General features: G+C 43.1%; 1 protein-coding gene across 3 annotated transcripts in view; it reads left to right on the top strand.

Moving 5' to 3' along the window:
- The window catches only part of TTBK1 (tau tubulin kinase 1), a 95,580-nt gene that overhangs the window by 14,410 nt on the left and 64,886 nt on the right, over positions 1–16,284 (top strand). For all 3 annotated transcript variants that reach the window (XM_040060865.1, XM_040060867.1, XM_040060864.1), the window contains exons 2-3: positions 991–1,149; positions 7,199–7,346. In XM_040060865.1, coding sequence (XP_039916799.1) covers positions 1,042–1,149; positions 7,199–7,346 — 256 coding nt within the window. In that variant the 5' untranslated portion in view covers positions 991–1,041. The remainder of the gene's footprint in view (positions 1–990; positions 1,150–7,198; positions 7,347–16,284) is intronic.

Genomic DNA, 16,284 nt, shown 5'->3' on the forward strand with positions numbered 1-16,284 from the left:
CTGGAGAAATGTGATGGTTGAGTGACCAGCTCTAGTATTTTTTAAAGAAATTGGTATTTATGTTGTTAATCTAAGTCTGCAACCAGAATGCTACAGTAACACTCATATTTGGAAAGGAAAATATTTATCTTTTATGGGAATGACAATAGAATTGCCAAGATCCATGCTTAGTAAAAGATCCAGCCTACTTCTAAAGCCAGTTAAATATCTGGGCAAGATCTTTTGTTAGGCCTGTTTCATTCATTTTCTTCTAGGAAAGCAGAGTTAATGTGTTTCTGAAAGTCATTTTTGCAGAAGATTTATAACAGAAGACCCTTAAAATTTATATCAACACAGGCTCTCTGGAGCTCCATATAAAGGCAGGAAAAAGGGGTAAGCTGGACACCGCAGGTACAAGTTATCTCTCTGTATTTTAATTTGATCATCTTTAGCACTTGAGGAGGACTTTATACCTGGCTGAAGCCTTTTCTAACATTCCCCATCTGCTCTGCTTGGCTGTTCATTACAGTGAAGTGTCTGTAACCCTGGCCCTATGCAGTCCTTCTACACTATTCAGACTTTTTAGGCTTATTGAATGCAATACCTGGCAAACCTTTCTGGTTTGTGTTGGACATCATCCAGTGCAAGCCATAAAAACTGCTGAGGTAGCAGCTGCTCTGCTAAAGCGAGACTTCTTTGCCTGGTAACAATGAGAGCCCTTGCAACATTTTGGTGTTGGATTCTCATTGCATTGTCAGGCCCAAGAGCCCTGGACTCCTGCATGGTCTAGCTGGTGATTGTGACCCTTTAGTTTGTGCTGCTGACTTGGAGCAGGGTTGTGTCTGCCAGGTTATGCGTGGAGTGAGCTCAGGTGTTCGCAGGGTGAGTTTGCCCTCTTTCCTAAGAGGTTCTGATTTAGTCATAAACAAGACTCGTGGAAATGCAGCATGTGCTTACTGTGACCTGTAATAATTTTGTCATTTGTTCTCCCTGCCCTTTTTTTCCCCCCAGATAAATGGCTCATTTAAACTGGGCGCTACTGAAATACTCCCTGGCTGGCAAATGCAGTGCCTAGCAGCAGTCATCAAGGACGATCCAAACATGAGTGGTGGAGGGGAGCAGGTCGACATTCTCCCGACCAACTATGTGGTCAAAGATCGCTGGAAAGTGGTGAGTAGCTCTGGCTTTCATGGCCCAAACAGACCTCCTCCTCCTCCTCCTGCAGTACAGCAACTTCCCTACTTAATCCTGGCCTCTGGCGAGTGACACTGGAGTGCTAGGGTTTGACATGTTAGCAAGAAACTGCAGGAAGAAGGGTTTTAGAGTGGCGTTTTCAGAAGGCTAAAGCTGCCAAGGATTTTTAGATAGAATTGAACTGTTGCAGCAGACTGATTAATGTAGGAAACTTAGATCTTAAATTACCATGGCAAAGAATATTACAGACGTGACAATAAATAAATTGCATTACAATAAAATAATGTAAAACCAAATGTTTTGGGTTGGAATGTCAGCTACTTCAAGAGTCAGAAAGTCCATGATTAACTAGCTGGTTCAACTTCTGTGTAAATTTATTGGGATTTATTTTGAAAAAGTATCATCATATGTTAAGGGTTTTAGTTCTTGTCTCATCTGTTTTGCAAGCTGGACAGGCTTTGCTTTTAAAATGCTAAAAAAGCATTTAAATCCCATGTATACCATTGTCTCAGTTTTTAACTGGGAATACCATCACTCTCTGAATCATTAAAATCCCAGTGGAAGCTCTCTAGTTTGAGCTACAAGTGATTTGCATTACTTGCTCTGAGTTGTTCTTTATGCTGACTGGCTGTGGTACAGTGGCCCTGTGAGTTTTGCAGCAGAGTGTGGAGAGCAGAGGACCAAAGAGGCTTGGGACTCTGAATTCACTTCAGTTCCAGGCTGTGGATAGGTTTATTTTCCAGTAACCCACTTCAGCCAGAACATTATCCTTTCATGAAACCCAGCCCTGTTCTTGTTGCTCCCCATTGCCTGTCCCTCTTCACTTTTGTTCCAGCTTTCTCTGCAGCCTTCACTTTTCTCTCTGGCCTATTACTGTACAGCCTATTTATATTTAAGGAATTCAAACTGTTCTTCATTCTCCTGGCTTCTTGAGAGCAGATGGAGAAGCTGAGTTTTCTCTGTGATTAGACACCAAGATGGAGACACCCCCTTTGCCCCTCCCAAAGCTTTTTGTCACAGCTGAAGGAAAGCTTTGCTGTGCTCCTGCAGCTCTGGACCGAGGCACATGTCCTTGTTTTGGAGGGATGATGCACAGGCAGGTTAACTGACACAGGACTTGAAACATGCCCTGTGCTTATCAGTGTCTCAGAAAAGAATGGTTGCAGCTTTTATCTGTCTCTCCTGCGCAAATGGAAATTTCCCCAGAGCCTGAAATTTGGTCAGGTTGGTGCACGTTCTTTGCCAAGCTGAATTTTAGCACTCTCCTGATGCCTTTGCTTCAGGTGCATGATTGCCAATATTCCTTGCTCCCTAATGTGAGGAAGAGCTCGTTTACGTTTTGGGTGGCAGAGGGTTGGAACAGATTGCCCAGGGAGATTGTGGAGTCTCTCTGGAGACATTCCAAGCCCATCTGCGTGGGTTCTTGTGCCACCAGCTCTAGGTGATCCTAATGGCAGAGGGGTTGAACTAGGTGGTCTCCAGAGGTCTCTTCCAATGCAAACAGTTCTAGGATTCTCTGTTCTCCTTTACCTTGGCTAACTTTGGCTTGTACTATTCCCTGTTAGTCAATCTTGGAGTTTCTCCTTCCTAGACAGGAGTGCTGAAACTTCTGTAAATGATGGGAGTATTTCTGTAACAAAGTCTAAACAAAGTAACTTAATTCTTGGCATCCGCAGAACTCTTACAAGCACCAAAGACTCCAAATAAAGTCTAAAATATGCTCAGTGATGCTCACAGGGAACATTTCAAACCGATTTTAGAGTTGGTAGAGGCACTAAATGTGAGATTCAGTGCTTCATTATTGCATGGATCTGTGACTGGGGCCCACTAGAAGCTCTACGCACTAACTCTGCCTTAGAGAAGACAGAAATGTGCAGCTGTATTGTCAAAAACAAATACCTCTAATTGGAGGAATAACCTTTTATGTTTTATAATGTCTCACAGTAGCCTTAAATACTGCAGTGAGGTAATTCCCTCACTTGAAGGCTCTGAGAAATGACATGACTAGCTAAAGGCTGTAAATAGCAATGAAAAATCTGTTTTTCCAGCTCTGAGTAGAGCTGGGAATTTGACCATGTGCTAGCTGACTTGTGCATGGTGAACCTTTGTTGAACAGTCATTCCCCCCACATCAAAAACAAAAAAGTGAAGTGCAGACCCTTTCCTTTTAGGCAGGCCTTCTGTGCCTTCCCCTAGCTTTAAGCTGGTGTGGGACCGGTCAGAACCACAAGCTGTGAGGGGCTTGGAGTAATCTGGAAAAAATGTGAAAATACTTCTGGTGGCCTGAGGAAATGGACAGTATAGGATCAGTAAGTGACCAAGGAAAAAAGGACTGTACCGTAAAGTGAGCATATAGCTGTAATATCAGGAGTAGCATTTTTTCCTTTTGCCCCAGATCTTTCTGAATCTAACCCAGAATGTGCCAGCTGTATGGTCCAGTCTTTGCTGTGGGTGATGGATCCTGCTCAAGCAGGAGTGTGGTATGTTTATGTGATGCTGGGGTGCAACTGCCAGAAGGTCTTTTGTGTAATTTGTCCTCCCAATGTCTCTGGCTGGGCATCTGCTTGAACCTTGTAGCTCTTAGTACTGGCATACTTCCATTATTGAGCTGATTTCTAATTTTAGATTGGTGTAATGTATTCCTTAAATTCCTTTCCTCCCTTCTGCTGGCTGACAAAGCTTTGACAAATGAAGATGGTAGTTCTCTGCAGTTAGCCTGTTGGTAGTTCATTTTCCTGTCTCTCGAAGTCAGTGAAGTTTGGCTGTCTGACAGCAGTAATATTTTTGTTCTTTTTTATGAAAAAAAGACATGGGCAGTGTTTTTATCAAAACTTGTAGATTTAGAAGTATTCTTTTTAGTCATCATTATTCTTTACTTGCAGGTATTCTTGATGCTTTGACTAGATGAAATTTAGACAGTACTGGAATCACTTGACTTGTGCTGAGTCCCCAGAGGGTCTTGATCCACGTGTGCTGTGAATGATGTGAACAGCTTAGTTCAGGGGAGGGAACAAAGTCAAATGTAACTTGTACTTGCTTTGAACTAGGTATGGATGTTAAAGCTGAATTTTGATGTATCACTTTATTTCACATAAATGCCTTTTACTGGGGATTCACCACTGACACTTATTTGCAAGGCAGAGTTGGCAGCTCTTGCACTCAGCTTTGAACACAAGTGATGACTTGTGTACGTATGTGTGGTTTTTTGCTAGGTGCAATCCATGCTTTGTTTTCTTTCAGGTTTCTGAGCTTCTTGATCCGAAGCTCTCCTGTTTATATTGGAACCCTTGCTGGAAACTCCACAAAACCTTTGTGGATTCTTTACCTTGTCTTGCTTAGAAAGGCCATTTATGATTCCAAGAGGGAACCTGGGCAAGCAAGGTTCTTTGTCAGACTTGGGCCCTGTTTTGGTCTCACTCTGAATTGCTTTAAGTGGGCTTTGACAGGTCTTCAGATGATTTAGGATGTGGCTGGCTGAGTTCCTGACTGGCTTCTCAGTTCATGTCTGTTTTACATGAGTTTGTTTCCCTTGAGATCAGATCCAGTCCTCATAAGCACGTGTAGTGGACTCTGGAGTGTTCAATAAACAAAGGTCAACTCTTCCTCAGCTGTTAAGTCAGATGAAGCTTACTGGTCATTTCTGGATCAAGTAGCCATTGAGTGGGGCTGCAGGAGTGCAGGCTTGGCTACACAAGTGCTCCCAGAAGACAGGCACAATGGTCATTCTTTGAGCTTGTCAGATCTTTGAAGCCTGTAGATGACAGCCTTGACCCTGGCTGAGTTTGCTAAAGGCTGCTGGCTTTTCCTTTGGTCCTTTGCCCTGGATTTAGAGCACGCATTCCTTTACATTGCCACCAAACCGTTCCTGCCTTAATCCTGAAACGTTATCCTGGGAAGGCCTAGTCTTTACATAATATCCTTGGAAGGCAGACTTTGTTTAGAGCAACGGTGTTGTATATGCTTCTGGAATAAAAGATTAAATTTGTATTCAAGCCTATTTTTGGCTGGGGTTGTGTGTTGCCTTGGTTTTTTGAACTGTCTGAAAGTACTGATTTTTGCTTAGTGAGAAGGCTGCATCTTGCTGTTGTTGTTTTTGGGGCTTTTTTTAGTAGGCTTTGGAAGATTGTGCTACAAGAGTCTTTTTTTGGGATAAATCCAAAATATTTCAGAATATTTAAAAGTGACTTCAAAAGGAGCTGTGTCCTGTGTAACTCCTGCTTATCTGTGTCCAAGTCCAGATACCTACCTGTTTGATCACATGAACTATTCACTTGGTTCCACAGCCTGGAATAGACACCTGGACACCCAGCTCACACAGGGGCTCGTGCAATTAGGTGGAATGAATCCTGCTGATGTTGGCAGCCTGCATCCCTGTCATAACCATAAGTGGGCTCTAGAAGGTCAGAAACAGGACCAGAAGAGAACATCCCAAGGCAGTGAGGCTTAACATGGGCTGATGACTCATGATGACCACTTATGTGATTCTCGTTAGATGTTTCATTCTCTTCCCTGACTTTGTGTTGGAGGTTTCATTACTGGTTTGTGGTTTTTTGAGTGGTATGTGGCCATCTCTCCTTTGTGTTCAAGAGAAGGCTGTCCTGAGTTCACCTTAGAAAGTGAGCTCCCACGGAGCACCCAGACAATGAGGCAATGGATGTGTCATAAGCCACTGACCTCAGCCAAGACCTTGACTTACACCAGCTTGCTCTGGAACAAAGCAAAGGCAAAGAAATGGCTGCTCATGGCCTTTGGATGTTTCTGAAAAATCAAGATCTATGGCAGTGCTAGTGGTGATGTTGAATAGATGGTACCATCTGGTCTGCTGGGAAAAGTATGCCAGAGAAGTGTTACTGCTGCTGTTGGAAAAAAGTGACACTTAGGACTTCCAGAGAAGTTGTTAACAGAGGGAACACAAAATGGTGAAGGGAAAGGTTGCAGCTTGGTTCAATGAACAAGTACTAAGCAGATCAAAGGAGCCCTGATCTATCTCTGACTAATTCTAAACCTGAATTTCCTCCTGGGCAGCACACTAGGCTTTAAATATATCTAAGAGAAACAATATCAAATTATTTTCCTGGCATAGACATTGACTCTTGCAACACACGAGGAGTTTTTGATATATGTGATTATATATAACTATATGCACATATGCTTTCAAGTCTCAGCAGAAGGAGGATCAGGGAATCACCTTCTAGGAAAGGCAGAAGACACTGACTTGCTCTCTGAATGAGAGGCTACTCTAGAACAGGCAGACAGTCTATCTCTAGAAGGTGCATGTCAAATATGCTGAAACTTAGACATCTTTAGCTTTGAGTTGTTAGCTGAAGTTGTGGATTCCTACTGTGAAACAGTCTTTAATTTTGCTCAGAGACACAAAAAGCATAATTTATTTGGGTTTCAAACTAAAGAGAAGGAGACTGAGAGAGAATGGAGTTGTACTGGTGGCTTGTACACAACTGTTTTGAGGTTGGCAGTTCTTTGAAATGTGACACTGAAGTATCTTCACTACCAGAGCAGGTAAAGCATTTTGTGAAAGATTCCAGTGGAAGTTTTGTTCTGTTTTTAAAATCCTTTGAATGAAATGTAAACTTCATTTAACTTATTTCTTGAAAGATATGCATAACTAACATGGGTATGTTTTACTGCAGAGATGTATTTGTTGGGGGAGGATGACAGTTTGCGTCTACCATGGTCTGGACAGTGGTTCTGCTGTCTCCTTGAAGGGTCTTTCCTTGAATTTTGTCAAGAACATCATGGAGGCAATAGGCTTTATCATTTGCTTTTAAAAGCATCACCTGTTGTTGCTTGCTAGGTTTGCTCTTTACTGTTAGTGCAAAGAATTTATGCACAGCACAGTCAAGTGGGTAGCTGGACTTCTGCCAAGCTGTGCAGTGGAGGGATTCAGGCACAGCACAGATTGGGAGCTGAGCTTGTTCTCCCTGGGCAGTCGAGGAGCTGGCTTTGTGAGAGCCAGCTCGACGTTCCCTCGTGTGTGCATCGTACCAAACCTCTTTGTACTTTTCCAGCTGAAGAAGATCGGTGGAGGTGGCTTTGGGGAGATCTATGAGGCAATGGATTTGCTGACCCGTGAGAATGTGGCCTTGAAGGTGGAATCAGCTCAGCAGCCCAAGCAAGTTCTCAAGATGGAAGTGGCTGTCCTGAAAAAGCTGCAAGGTAAGGCAAAAGGCCCTTTGGAAGTGCTACAAGTCACTGTGCACGTTAACAATTAGAATCCAAAGCTGCAAATGGTTTTTCAAGTTTTCTCTTCAGCTTCCATCTAAATGTGATGTCACATTAAGTCATCTGGCTCAGAAGGTTGTTACATTCTGCAGCTCAAGTGAGATCCAACAGACTACTTTGTCTGCCGGGATGTAAGGACAATGGGGAGACCTAGAGTGAACTGCTGGTCCACTGGTCTGTGCAGTCTAGCGATACTGATTAGAAAATAAGGAATAGAGGAAGCAGCATCTGACCAAGAAATGAGGTTGTGTCTCAGAGGACCTGGAGGACTAAAGCATGACAGTCTCAAAGTAAAATGGTTCTCTGGTAGAGGAGTGCAAAAAAATGGGCAACGGGAAGTGTAGGGAAACTGACTATTAGCTAAATTTTCATGTAGCTCACTGTCCTGAGGCCAAAGTGTGAAGTGATGTGCCTGTTCTTAATGAGGATGCAAGGGAGCTGTCTTGATGCAGCTGTTCCAGGCTGAAGGAGGAGGACTTCTACTAAAAAGATTGTTATGGAGGGGTGTAAACAAGGAATTTCTAAATCTGCCTTTGAGGAAGTGAGAGCTGCTGTTGGCTGAAGGGCGTTGTGCATGGATTTCCTTTCTAAGACAAAACCATCTATTGCCAGGTACAGTTTGTGTTATTGTATAATATACATTTGAAGGGATGTTCCTTTCTGCAGGATTCCTGCTTGGGCTGAGGAAATACCCGCTGAAGCGGTGAGTGGGATCCTTATCACCAGGGCTCATGTTTCAGAGATAATGTTGTGGCCCTGTGAGCCTATTCCTTTGCCTTTCTACCAAATGTCTAGAGAGATGATTGAATTCAGGGTGAGACTGTTGCAGGCCTTGTGAAATGAGTTACTCAATGTTTGTGACAGATTGCCTCTAGGTAAAAGCCAGTGAATTATTTTTGAAGGTCAAATAGTTTTCCACATTTCAGCTCTCCCAAGAGGACTGATAAGGCCTCTTTTGAATACTCTGGGTTGTAATAGATGCAGCTGTGCTGTGTGAAGGAGCAATCAGCCCAGGTCATTATGAGGACTCCTGTTGATCTGTGAAGGGCCTGGACACACAAGCTCCCAGAGAACAGCAGAGCAGGTGTCTGTGATCTGAACACACTGCAACGAGGGCAAGCAAGGCTGTGACTGAGATGTGGCTTTTCTTTTTGGTTTGGCTGTACACTTGAAACTGCTCTGAAATGAGTGAGGGTCTGACTGTGTAGAAGGATGGATTTCAGAGTACCACGAGACAGTGCTGACCAGTGCCAATAGGTGCTGCATCCAGGGCAGGGAGTGCTTGAAAGGCATGACCTGAAATCACTAAACCAGGACTAGCATCAGAAAACATGCAAGGGGTTGACTAATACTTGTGTTTATTTCTGGAAGATTGTTGAGAATACCAAATGCTTGAGGAAACGCCCACATTTGGGTACAGGGTGATGCTGGTAACTGGGGGAGAAGGAGTGGTGGTATACAGAACTAGGAAAAGCCCCTTGGCAAATCTGTTTGTAAATATTTGGGCAAGGGACAGAAAAGACAGAAGAAGCAGAATTGGCTGTGTGTCACCTGTCCTGCTTGTAAGAATGACAAATTACTTCAGCCATGTTTTTACAAATAAGCTGTTCTGTGAGGAATCTAGCTTTTTTTGGTTGAAGGTTAATCCCCAAATGCTTTACTGAAATAAATGATAAAGTTAAAATAAGAAATTGGGTCGAGAGCATGGGGGATCGCTTATTGTGAATGTTTTCACTGTGAGTGTTGCAAAGAGGTGAGAAACATTTCAGAAAGGAAGATGCTGCCTTTTTCCAGCAGTTGGTGGGTGGAGTAAGTTTTTGGTATTACCACAGGTGATAGTCAGTTTTACAGATTAAAAGCAAGGGACCAATGTTGTCTAAAATTCTTCTGTGCTTTTCTGGTAGAATTGAAAATTGCAGACCCTCTTAAACAGTGCAGCTTTGTTTTCTATTTAGGTGTCACACTGACCTTAAAGAAGTAATGAATGAGCTACTGCTCTTTCCAGAGCTTGTGATCAGAATCTTGCAGGTCTTTAGAGTCTGGGATAGAGAAGGTTGGCCATTGGCCCATCCTGCAGACCTGGTTTGGCTACAGCCTGACCTTTGAGTGTGGCAGCTCCAGGTTGGTGTAGACTGCAGGCTGTTGTTAGCAGTTAGGCTTTCTGGGCTAGGCACATAGGGAACACAGCTGTAGGCAGGTCCCAAACAACGTCCTTCCTGCACTAGCAATCCACACAGAGCAGCTGGGTAACCAAGCAGGTAGTGACTCTTCTAGAGAGTCTCTGTACCTCTTCATGAACAGTGGATAGCTTTGTGCTGTGAGGGTGGTCGTGTGCTGATCAGGTTGCCCAGAGCGATGGTTGGAGATACTCAAAACCCAGCTGGATGTGACCGTGGACAGCCCGCTCTAGCTGTCTCTGCTTGGACAGGGCTGTGGACTGGATGATCTCAAGAGGTCCCTTCCAACACAAATGGGTCTGAGATGCTTCAGCTTGGCTGTGTGAGATCACTGCCACGTCAGTATCTCTCGCCTGCTCTGTAGAGTAATTTTGTTCTGCTCATCCTTGATTTGAATTTTCCAGATGTATAGTGTTTTCCGTATCTGTTTAGATATTGATATGTTTCCCAAAGGCAAAATTCTTTCTAACTTGCATTGTTATTTGCAGTAAATAAGTAAATAGTCTTTTGACCAAACTTCCAGACCTGTTCACTGTCTTGGGTCTGTGAAATACCAGCAGTGGTGCCTTTTTATGCTTTGAGTGAAATGCAATTGAGAAGTCAGCTTATGGAGTTTCTTGCTCCATCAGGTGATGAGCTGAAGCTCTCAGTTGTCCTGTTATTGCACCTTCACTCAAGAAGTTTTTAGCAACACTTGTCTTTTTCTTGCCTTCCACAGACTTTATTAGTCAAGATCAAAACCACAAAGTTGCTGTAGAGTATTTCCTTGTTCAGGCTGGACTTGGAGGGCTCAGGACATTCTGTCTGGTGCTACTCTATCTGGCCAATTCTAATCAGAGCACCACAAGACAGCTTTTTGTTTTAATCCTCATGAGGCACACTTACATTGTCTTGTTACTCCTAGAAAAGCTATCAGAGAATTACTCTACTAGGGTTGAAAATCTTACCCGTCACAAATTCAGAAACTGTTTCAGGGATGTTTTGGGCACATCTGCACAGTGAACTTGTGCATGTATACAGCTTCTATGTCAGAATACTATTTTTGTGCCAAACCCTCATTTTATTACCTTAATCACTAGTGTAAAACTATCTTTAAATGTGTGTGATTGTACCATTTGCACACAATTTTAACCTATTGGGGTTTTATACTTTGCAGTTTGAGACCAAGCTTAAGCTGCGCTGGCAGAACACTTCCTACAGATTGTCTCCAGCGGAGGAGGTTGCTGCTTTAATTGTACCTGCCAGTGTTTTGCTGTGTTAGACAAGCCTTTGGGTCACATTTGTTAAAAAGTAAATGGAAATAAGACCTGTATGGTTAAGTGAATGAGTAACTTGCGTGTCCAGAGAGGAAGAGAGGCTTTGGCTGGGTTTTCTGTGTTCAGTCTCGTTAGTGGGCAGTGCAGTACCTGCAGATCAGTGGGTAGCAGCAGTTGCTCATGCCTGTACATCTCCAGCAGATACAGCTTGGGGATTTTACACTGGAAACTTCATGAATTTGGGGGATTTTGCTTTGGGTTAGTTCTAATCTGCCCTCCTGTTTGAGAATGCATTTGTTAGTTTTGACTTCCATTTAGGACTTGGACTACTTGGTGTGCTCCTGAAATAGGATTTCATGGTCTGTTTGCTCAGAGAGCACCTTACATGACCCAAAGCCACTCTGGGAACACTGACACATAGTAGTTGTGATGATTTAAGGCAGTACAGGGGCTTTCTTTAAAACCTCAGTGCTTCTATAAGCTGGGACTCTGAGGCTCCTGGTTTTTTTGGATCATGAGGAGAAAAATGTGTTGGTTTCCTATTATTGAACCTATGGAAGGGAGAGTACTATCACATCTGGATGAGCAGATGTTTTTCCATCTCTCCAATATTTTTCTAACCTTTTGAAATACAAATGGACAGCAACCTGCCTGTTCTGTGATTTTTTTTTTTTTTTTTTTTTTCCCCCCAGTGCTGAATTTGCTATGGAACAATATTCAGGTGTATCAGTACTATCCAGACTCAGTTTCCTATCTATGTGATCTTTGAGGTTAATCAAAATGCCACATCTGTGAGAAGAGCTCTGGCACAGATTTTGAGGGGCTGTGCTTGGGCCATCCCTGTCAGTCTGCCTTTCTAACAGCAACCTTAACTGCAGAAATTGTAAACCAGTATCCCTGATTAAATCCAGTGAGCTGCTGCAGGGAGAGGTGTGGAAGCCTTAGGTGCCAAACCAGGAATTGTGTTCTCTCTAGATGCTCAGCTGGGGCTGTATGAAGCTCAGAAGCAGATGCTTTGAATTCAAAAGTATTCTCCCTGTCCTTACCCACTTTTTCATAGGTGTCTCTGGGTGCACCCTGGGGACCTGTGGAGTCCAGAGCGCTGCACAAGGATCTCTCACAAGGAGTGCATTTTGTATGTCGTCTGATCCATAGGCTCTCTAAATATGGATGTGGCCACATCAGTCTCCTCTGCTGGAAGTCTCTTTGGAGCAGCCTAGCACATTGTAATTTAAAACAGCCAGATTATTCTGGTGCTGAGCACTGTTTTCTGTTCATCTGCAGTGGCAGTGTTGCCCTGGTGTGAGGCTACAAGGCCCTAAGTATTTGCTTTTGATCTCGCTGGGCTGCCAGATATTGTTATGTTCTCTTCAGTGTGTTGTTTTCTTTGTAAATGCCTTCTTTTCAGTGTAACCAGTTTCATTGTGTAGTCCTCTGATTAATATTATTCTGCAGTGCAGAGATCTTCTGCATATTGAGTAGTTGTGCAGGATGCAGCCTGGTCCCAGGCAGAGTAGTTTTTGAGTACCTGTTTTTGTTAGAGCAGACAGTAAAGCAAGTCTGTACTGTGCATTCCCTCTTTACTGCCAGGGGTTAGACAAAGAAGAGTTTCCTAGCAGAATAATGGAAGAAAAGGAGCCTTGCTCTTCTTACTTGCCAGTCGTAGGGGTATTTGTTCTTAATAGTGTGAGATTTTTGTGTTAAAGTGGTTAACTCTCTGTGATTCAGTTTGTTACTTCTGTAGACACAGTTTGTATGTTTCTGCAGTGTTTTGCTACGTGGATGTAAGCAAGCTATCTGCAAAGACTAGAAAGGATGGTAAATTGCTCTTGTCAGGCTTTTAGGCAATCACAGGGTGCCTGATTCACAGACTTGCTGTAACTTGAGCCTCTCCGCTCAGCACTGTTTTTCCGTATGGAAGTGTTTGAATGAACTGGCATTTGGTACACGTGATTTCTGTGCTAACTGTGATGCCATTGGGTGGGGGAAGATCATGGCTGAAAAAGGATTTACACCACGTTTTTTTTGATGTTGTGTTGAATTTTTGTTTCAGCAGTATTGCTCCTTGACCTGTGTGGGATCTGTTATCAGTTATTTGCATTCAAGTTGTTAGTTTTGGGAAACAACTAGAGAAAACTATGCCATGCAAGGTCAGGCAGTTTTACCTTTACCTGTTTGATTAGGGGACAGTGACCAGCCTTTTGAGTTTGGTGTCCATTAGTTCACTGACTTATTACAGAAGCACTAGCAAGCCTAACCCAGTTGGTTAAATCCTAGCTGATTACTGTTGAGTAATGTATTTATTTAAGCCTTACTTCCAGCACAGAGTTCATCTTTCATGTTCAAAACTCCTTTGTCCAGCTGAGTTGACAAGTCCCTGAAGTCAGCTGGTGTACCTGGCCAGAGATGAAACTTGGTAACTGCAGAGGAAAGAAGTCTGGGCCAGCTCTGCCAAGCTAAAGGCAACATTCCCAAGTAAAGTTGAAGCTGATGAAAATAACTCTCATTTTGTTTGCTAGTCCTGATGAATCCTCCATTTCTTTACCATATTTGTAAAGAAGTGAATTCAGTATCACCACAATATAAAACCTGTGATAAGCTGATAAGGTAAACCTGACAGGCAAATAAAGAAGAGGGTACCTGTAAGTTCTACTCCATAATGTAGAGCAGTGAGGAACAACTGCAGCTTTCCAGATACCAATAAGAGCGATTGTACAGCTATGTGTCCATAGCTGTGCCTGTCACAGAGACCCCAGCAGTGCTGAGTGCTTGAACAAATTGTTATGCTCAGTGACCTAAGCACTTTTCCCTGTGTGTGACACAGATCCAGAAGAAAATTTAGGCTCTCGGGGAGGATCTCTGGCGGTCTCTAGTACAGCCTCATGCTCCAAGCAGAAAATAATTGGATCTGGTTGCACTGGGCATTTATCAGTGAAGTTCTGAATAACCTCCAGAGATGGAGAACTCAGTCTCTCTGGGCCCCTGTTCCAGGGTTTCACCATCCTCATGGAGGACTAAAGAAATAGCACCTAACAGGAACTTCCATGTTGCAGCCCATGCCCAGTGCCTCTCCGTGTGCCTGTCATGGGTTAACCCTGGCTGGCACTAAGTGCCACACAACTGCTCACTCAGCGTCCCTGCCCCCATGGGATGGGGAGGACTGGAAAAATAGAAAACCCATGGGCTGAGATGAGAAGAGTTTATTAATAGAAATATGAACAGTAACAGTAGGACTGAAAAGGGAGATAAGAAAATAATAAAAATACAAGAAGCACAAGCAGTGCCCAGCACATTCCCAAGCAGTGGTCTGTGACTCCTGGTGAATCAGCCCCAGTTTTTATACATCCCATGGTAAGCAGTATCCCTGTGGCCCATTCAGGTCAGCTGTTCCAGCTGTGCTCCTGCAGGGCCCCAAAACACTCCCTCAGTGAAGCTTTTGATTTGTCTTATGGTTGTTCACACACTCTTGAGTTAGACACAGGAGAAATACCAACAAGATTTCTCAAGAGGTCAAAACAACAAAATAGTCTTTACTGGCAGGTTCAGAAAATCAGAGAGCTTTGGCAGAAGGTTAGGAGCAGGGTTCAATCAACACAAAACACTTCTCAAAGCATTGACTTAGCCCACTCAACTTCACAAACTCTAAGCCCATTTGATTTTAAGTTACTCAAAAAGAGGGAATTAGAAGAAGAAAGAGAAGAACGGAAAAGGACACACACCGCTACTGACTCCTGGGTTCCTGCAATGTTCAGCTGATAGAAACTCCAAGAGGAGGTAAGGTGAAGATGTGCTTGCCACATATTTGGCCTTAAATACCCCTTGGTCTTGCTGGGCCCTTCCCCCAGGTGTGACTTCTGGTCATTTTGCCCCTCAGGGCCTGGGTTAGGGGCTCCAGGAATAGGGTGTGGGGCATTTTCTCCAGTGTGACAGTTGGCAGCTCTGCCAGGCTGGGATACCGGCTCTACTAGGTTGGGCCTTGCTCCATGCACTTTTACCCCAAAATGTCTTGAGACATCAACCTTCCCCATTTCTCACAGCTCCCTCCTGTCTTCTTGTGCAGCTCCTCACTGGCAGAGCAGGGGAACACTGACAATTCCTTGACTTAGGGTAGGGACTATCAAGCAACAGCCTAAATGTTCATGTGTTATCAACACTGTTCTCATCCTAAGTGCAACACACAACACTGTAACAGCTCCTAGGAGTAAAATGAACTCCAGCCCAGGTGAAACCAGGACAGGCTTGGAGGAAAGTCAGGCTCTATCTTCTTGGCACTCTTGTGTTAGATATCTTAGAGCAGCACATAGTTTCCCTTCTATTGCCTACCTAAAGGTTGAACAAACCCACTTCTCTGGCAATTTTTGTTAATGTTACGTTTTCCTTTCCTTGCCACCATCCTGGTGGGTACTGCTGAACTCCTGATGTTGTATCAGTGTTGAGTGCAGGAGAAAATGCAAGAATTGGTAAGGTAAGCATAATAAGAGTAACAATTGCCGTGAGATTTATGATAATTTGTGCAGCAGAAGTTACTTCAGCATTTTGGGTGAACTGATAGGAATAAGACATCTGCTCTATGGAGATGAATCACAGACTTTTAGCATAAAATTAAAAGATGAAGTTTAAGTTCTTTGTGGAGAAGAGTAGTTACTGGTTTTCTGGTGAAAACACAGGAAATATGGAGTCTGTTACCAAAAATCCAACTTCAAGTTGCAACACTAATGTCGCATTTCCTTCAAGTATTTGATTTGTTTCATTGCTGCACTGAAAGTGCATTAGGGATATTTAAGAACTTAAATGAGGAGAAAATGGGAATGAATATTGGTGTCCACCAGTTTGAAACTGATTCATGTGAAAAAATAGACTCAAAAAAGGATCATAAATTAGGTTCTTTCAGGGGTTGTGTAATGGAAGCTTTTCATGTAATGAAAGTTTTAAAGTATTCAAATGGGGACTTTAATCATATCTCTGCAACGTCATGAATATCTCTTCAAGGGTTGAAGGAGTTCTTATACATGAGAACATAATTATTGACTGTAATTTTTAAGTTTCTTCAGAACAAGAATGGTGAAGACCATATCAGTGACTGAAATATTTCTTACCCTGTATCATATGGGGCATTATATTCATTGTAGTTAAAAGACTGCAGTAGAAGGAATATCTTTCTAAGGCTGAGCATTAAAGTTTTGCCTCAACTAAATGCCTGTGAACGAAATAAAGCGCTCTGAACCTCAAGTCAGTGCTTATGAACATGGGGCTGATGTATTCTTCCAATGTTGGTTAATTAAGTGGCCCAAACTCTTTATAATCTATTGCCCTATTCTTTCCTTTTTTAGTAATTTTTAGTAACAAACAAATGCAGATACAGAGCATAATTTCTATGGTAAAACTTGGGATTCTCTGGAATATCAGGGTTGAGTATCTGTTGAGTGGAGCAGTCTAGCA

The sequence above is a fragment of the Hirundo rustica genome, chromosome 3 (genome assembly GCF_015227805.2).
Source record: "Hirundo rustica isolate bHirRus1 chromosome 3, bHirRus1.pri.v3, whole genome shotgun sequence".
Classification (NCBI taxonomy): Eukaryota; Metazoa; Chordata; class Aves; order Passeriformes; family Hirundinidae; genus Hirundo; species Hirundo rustica.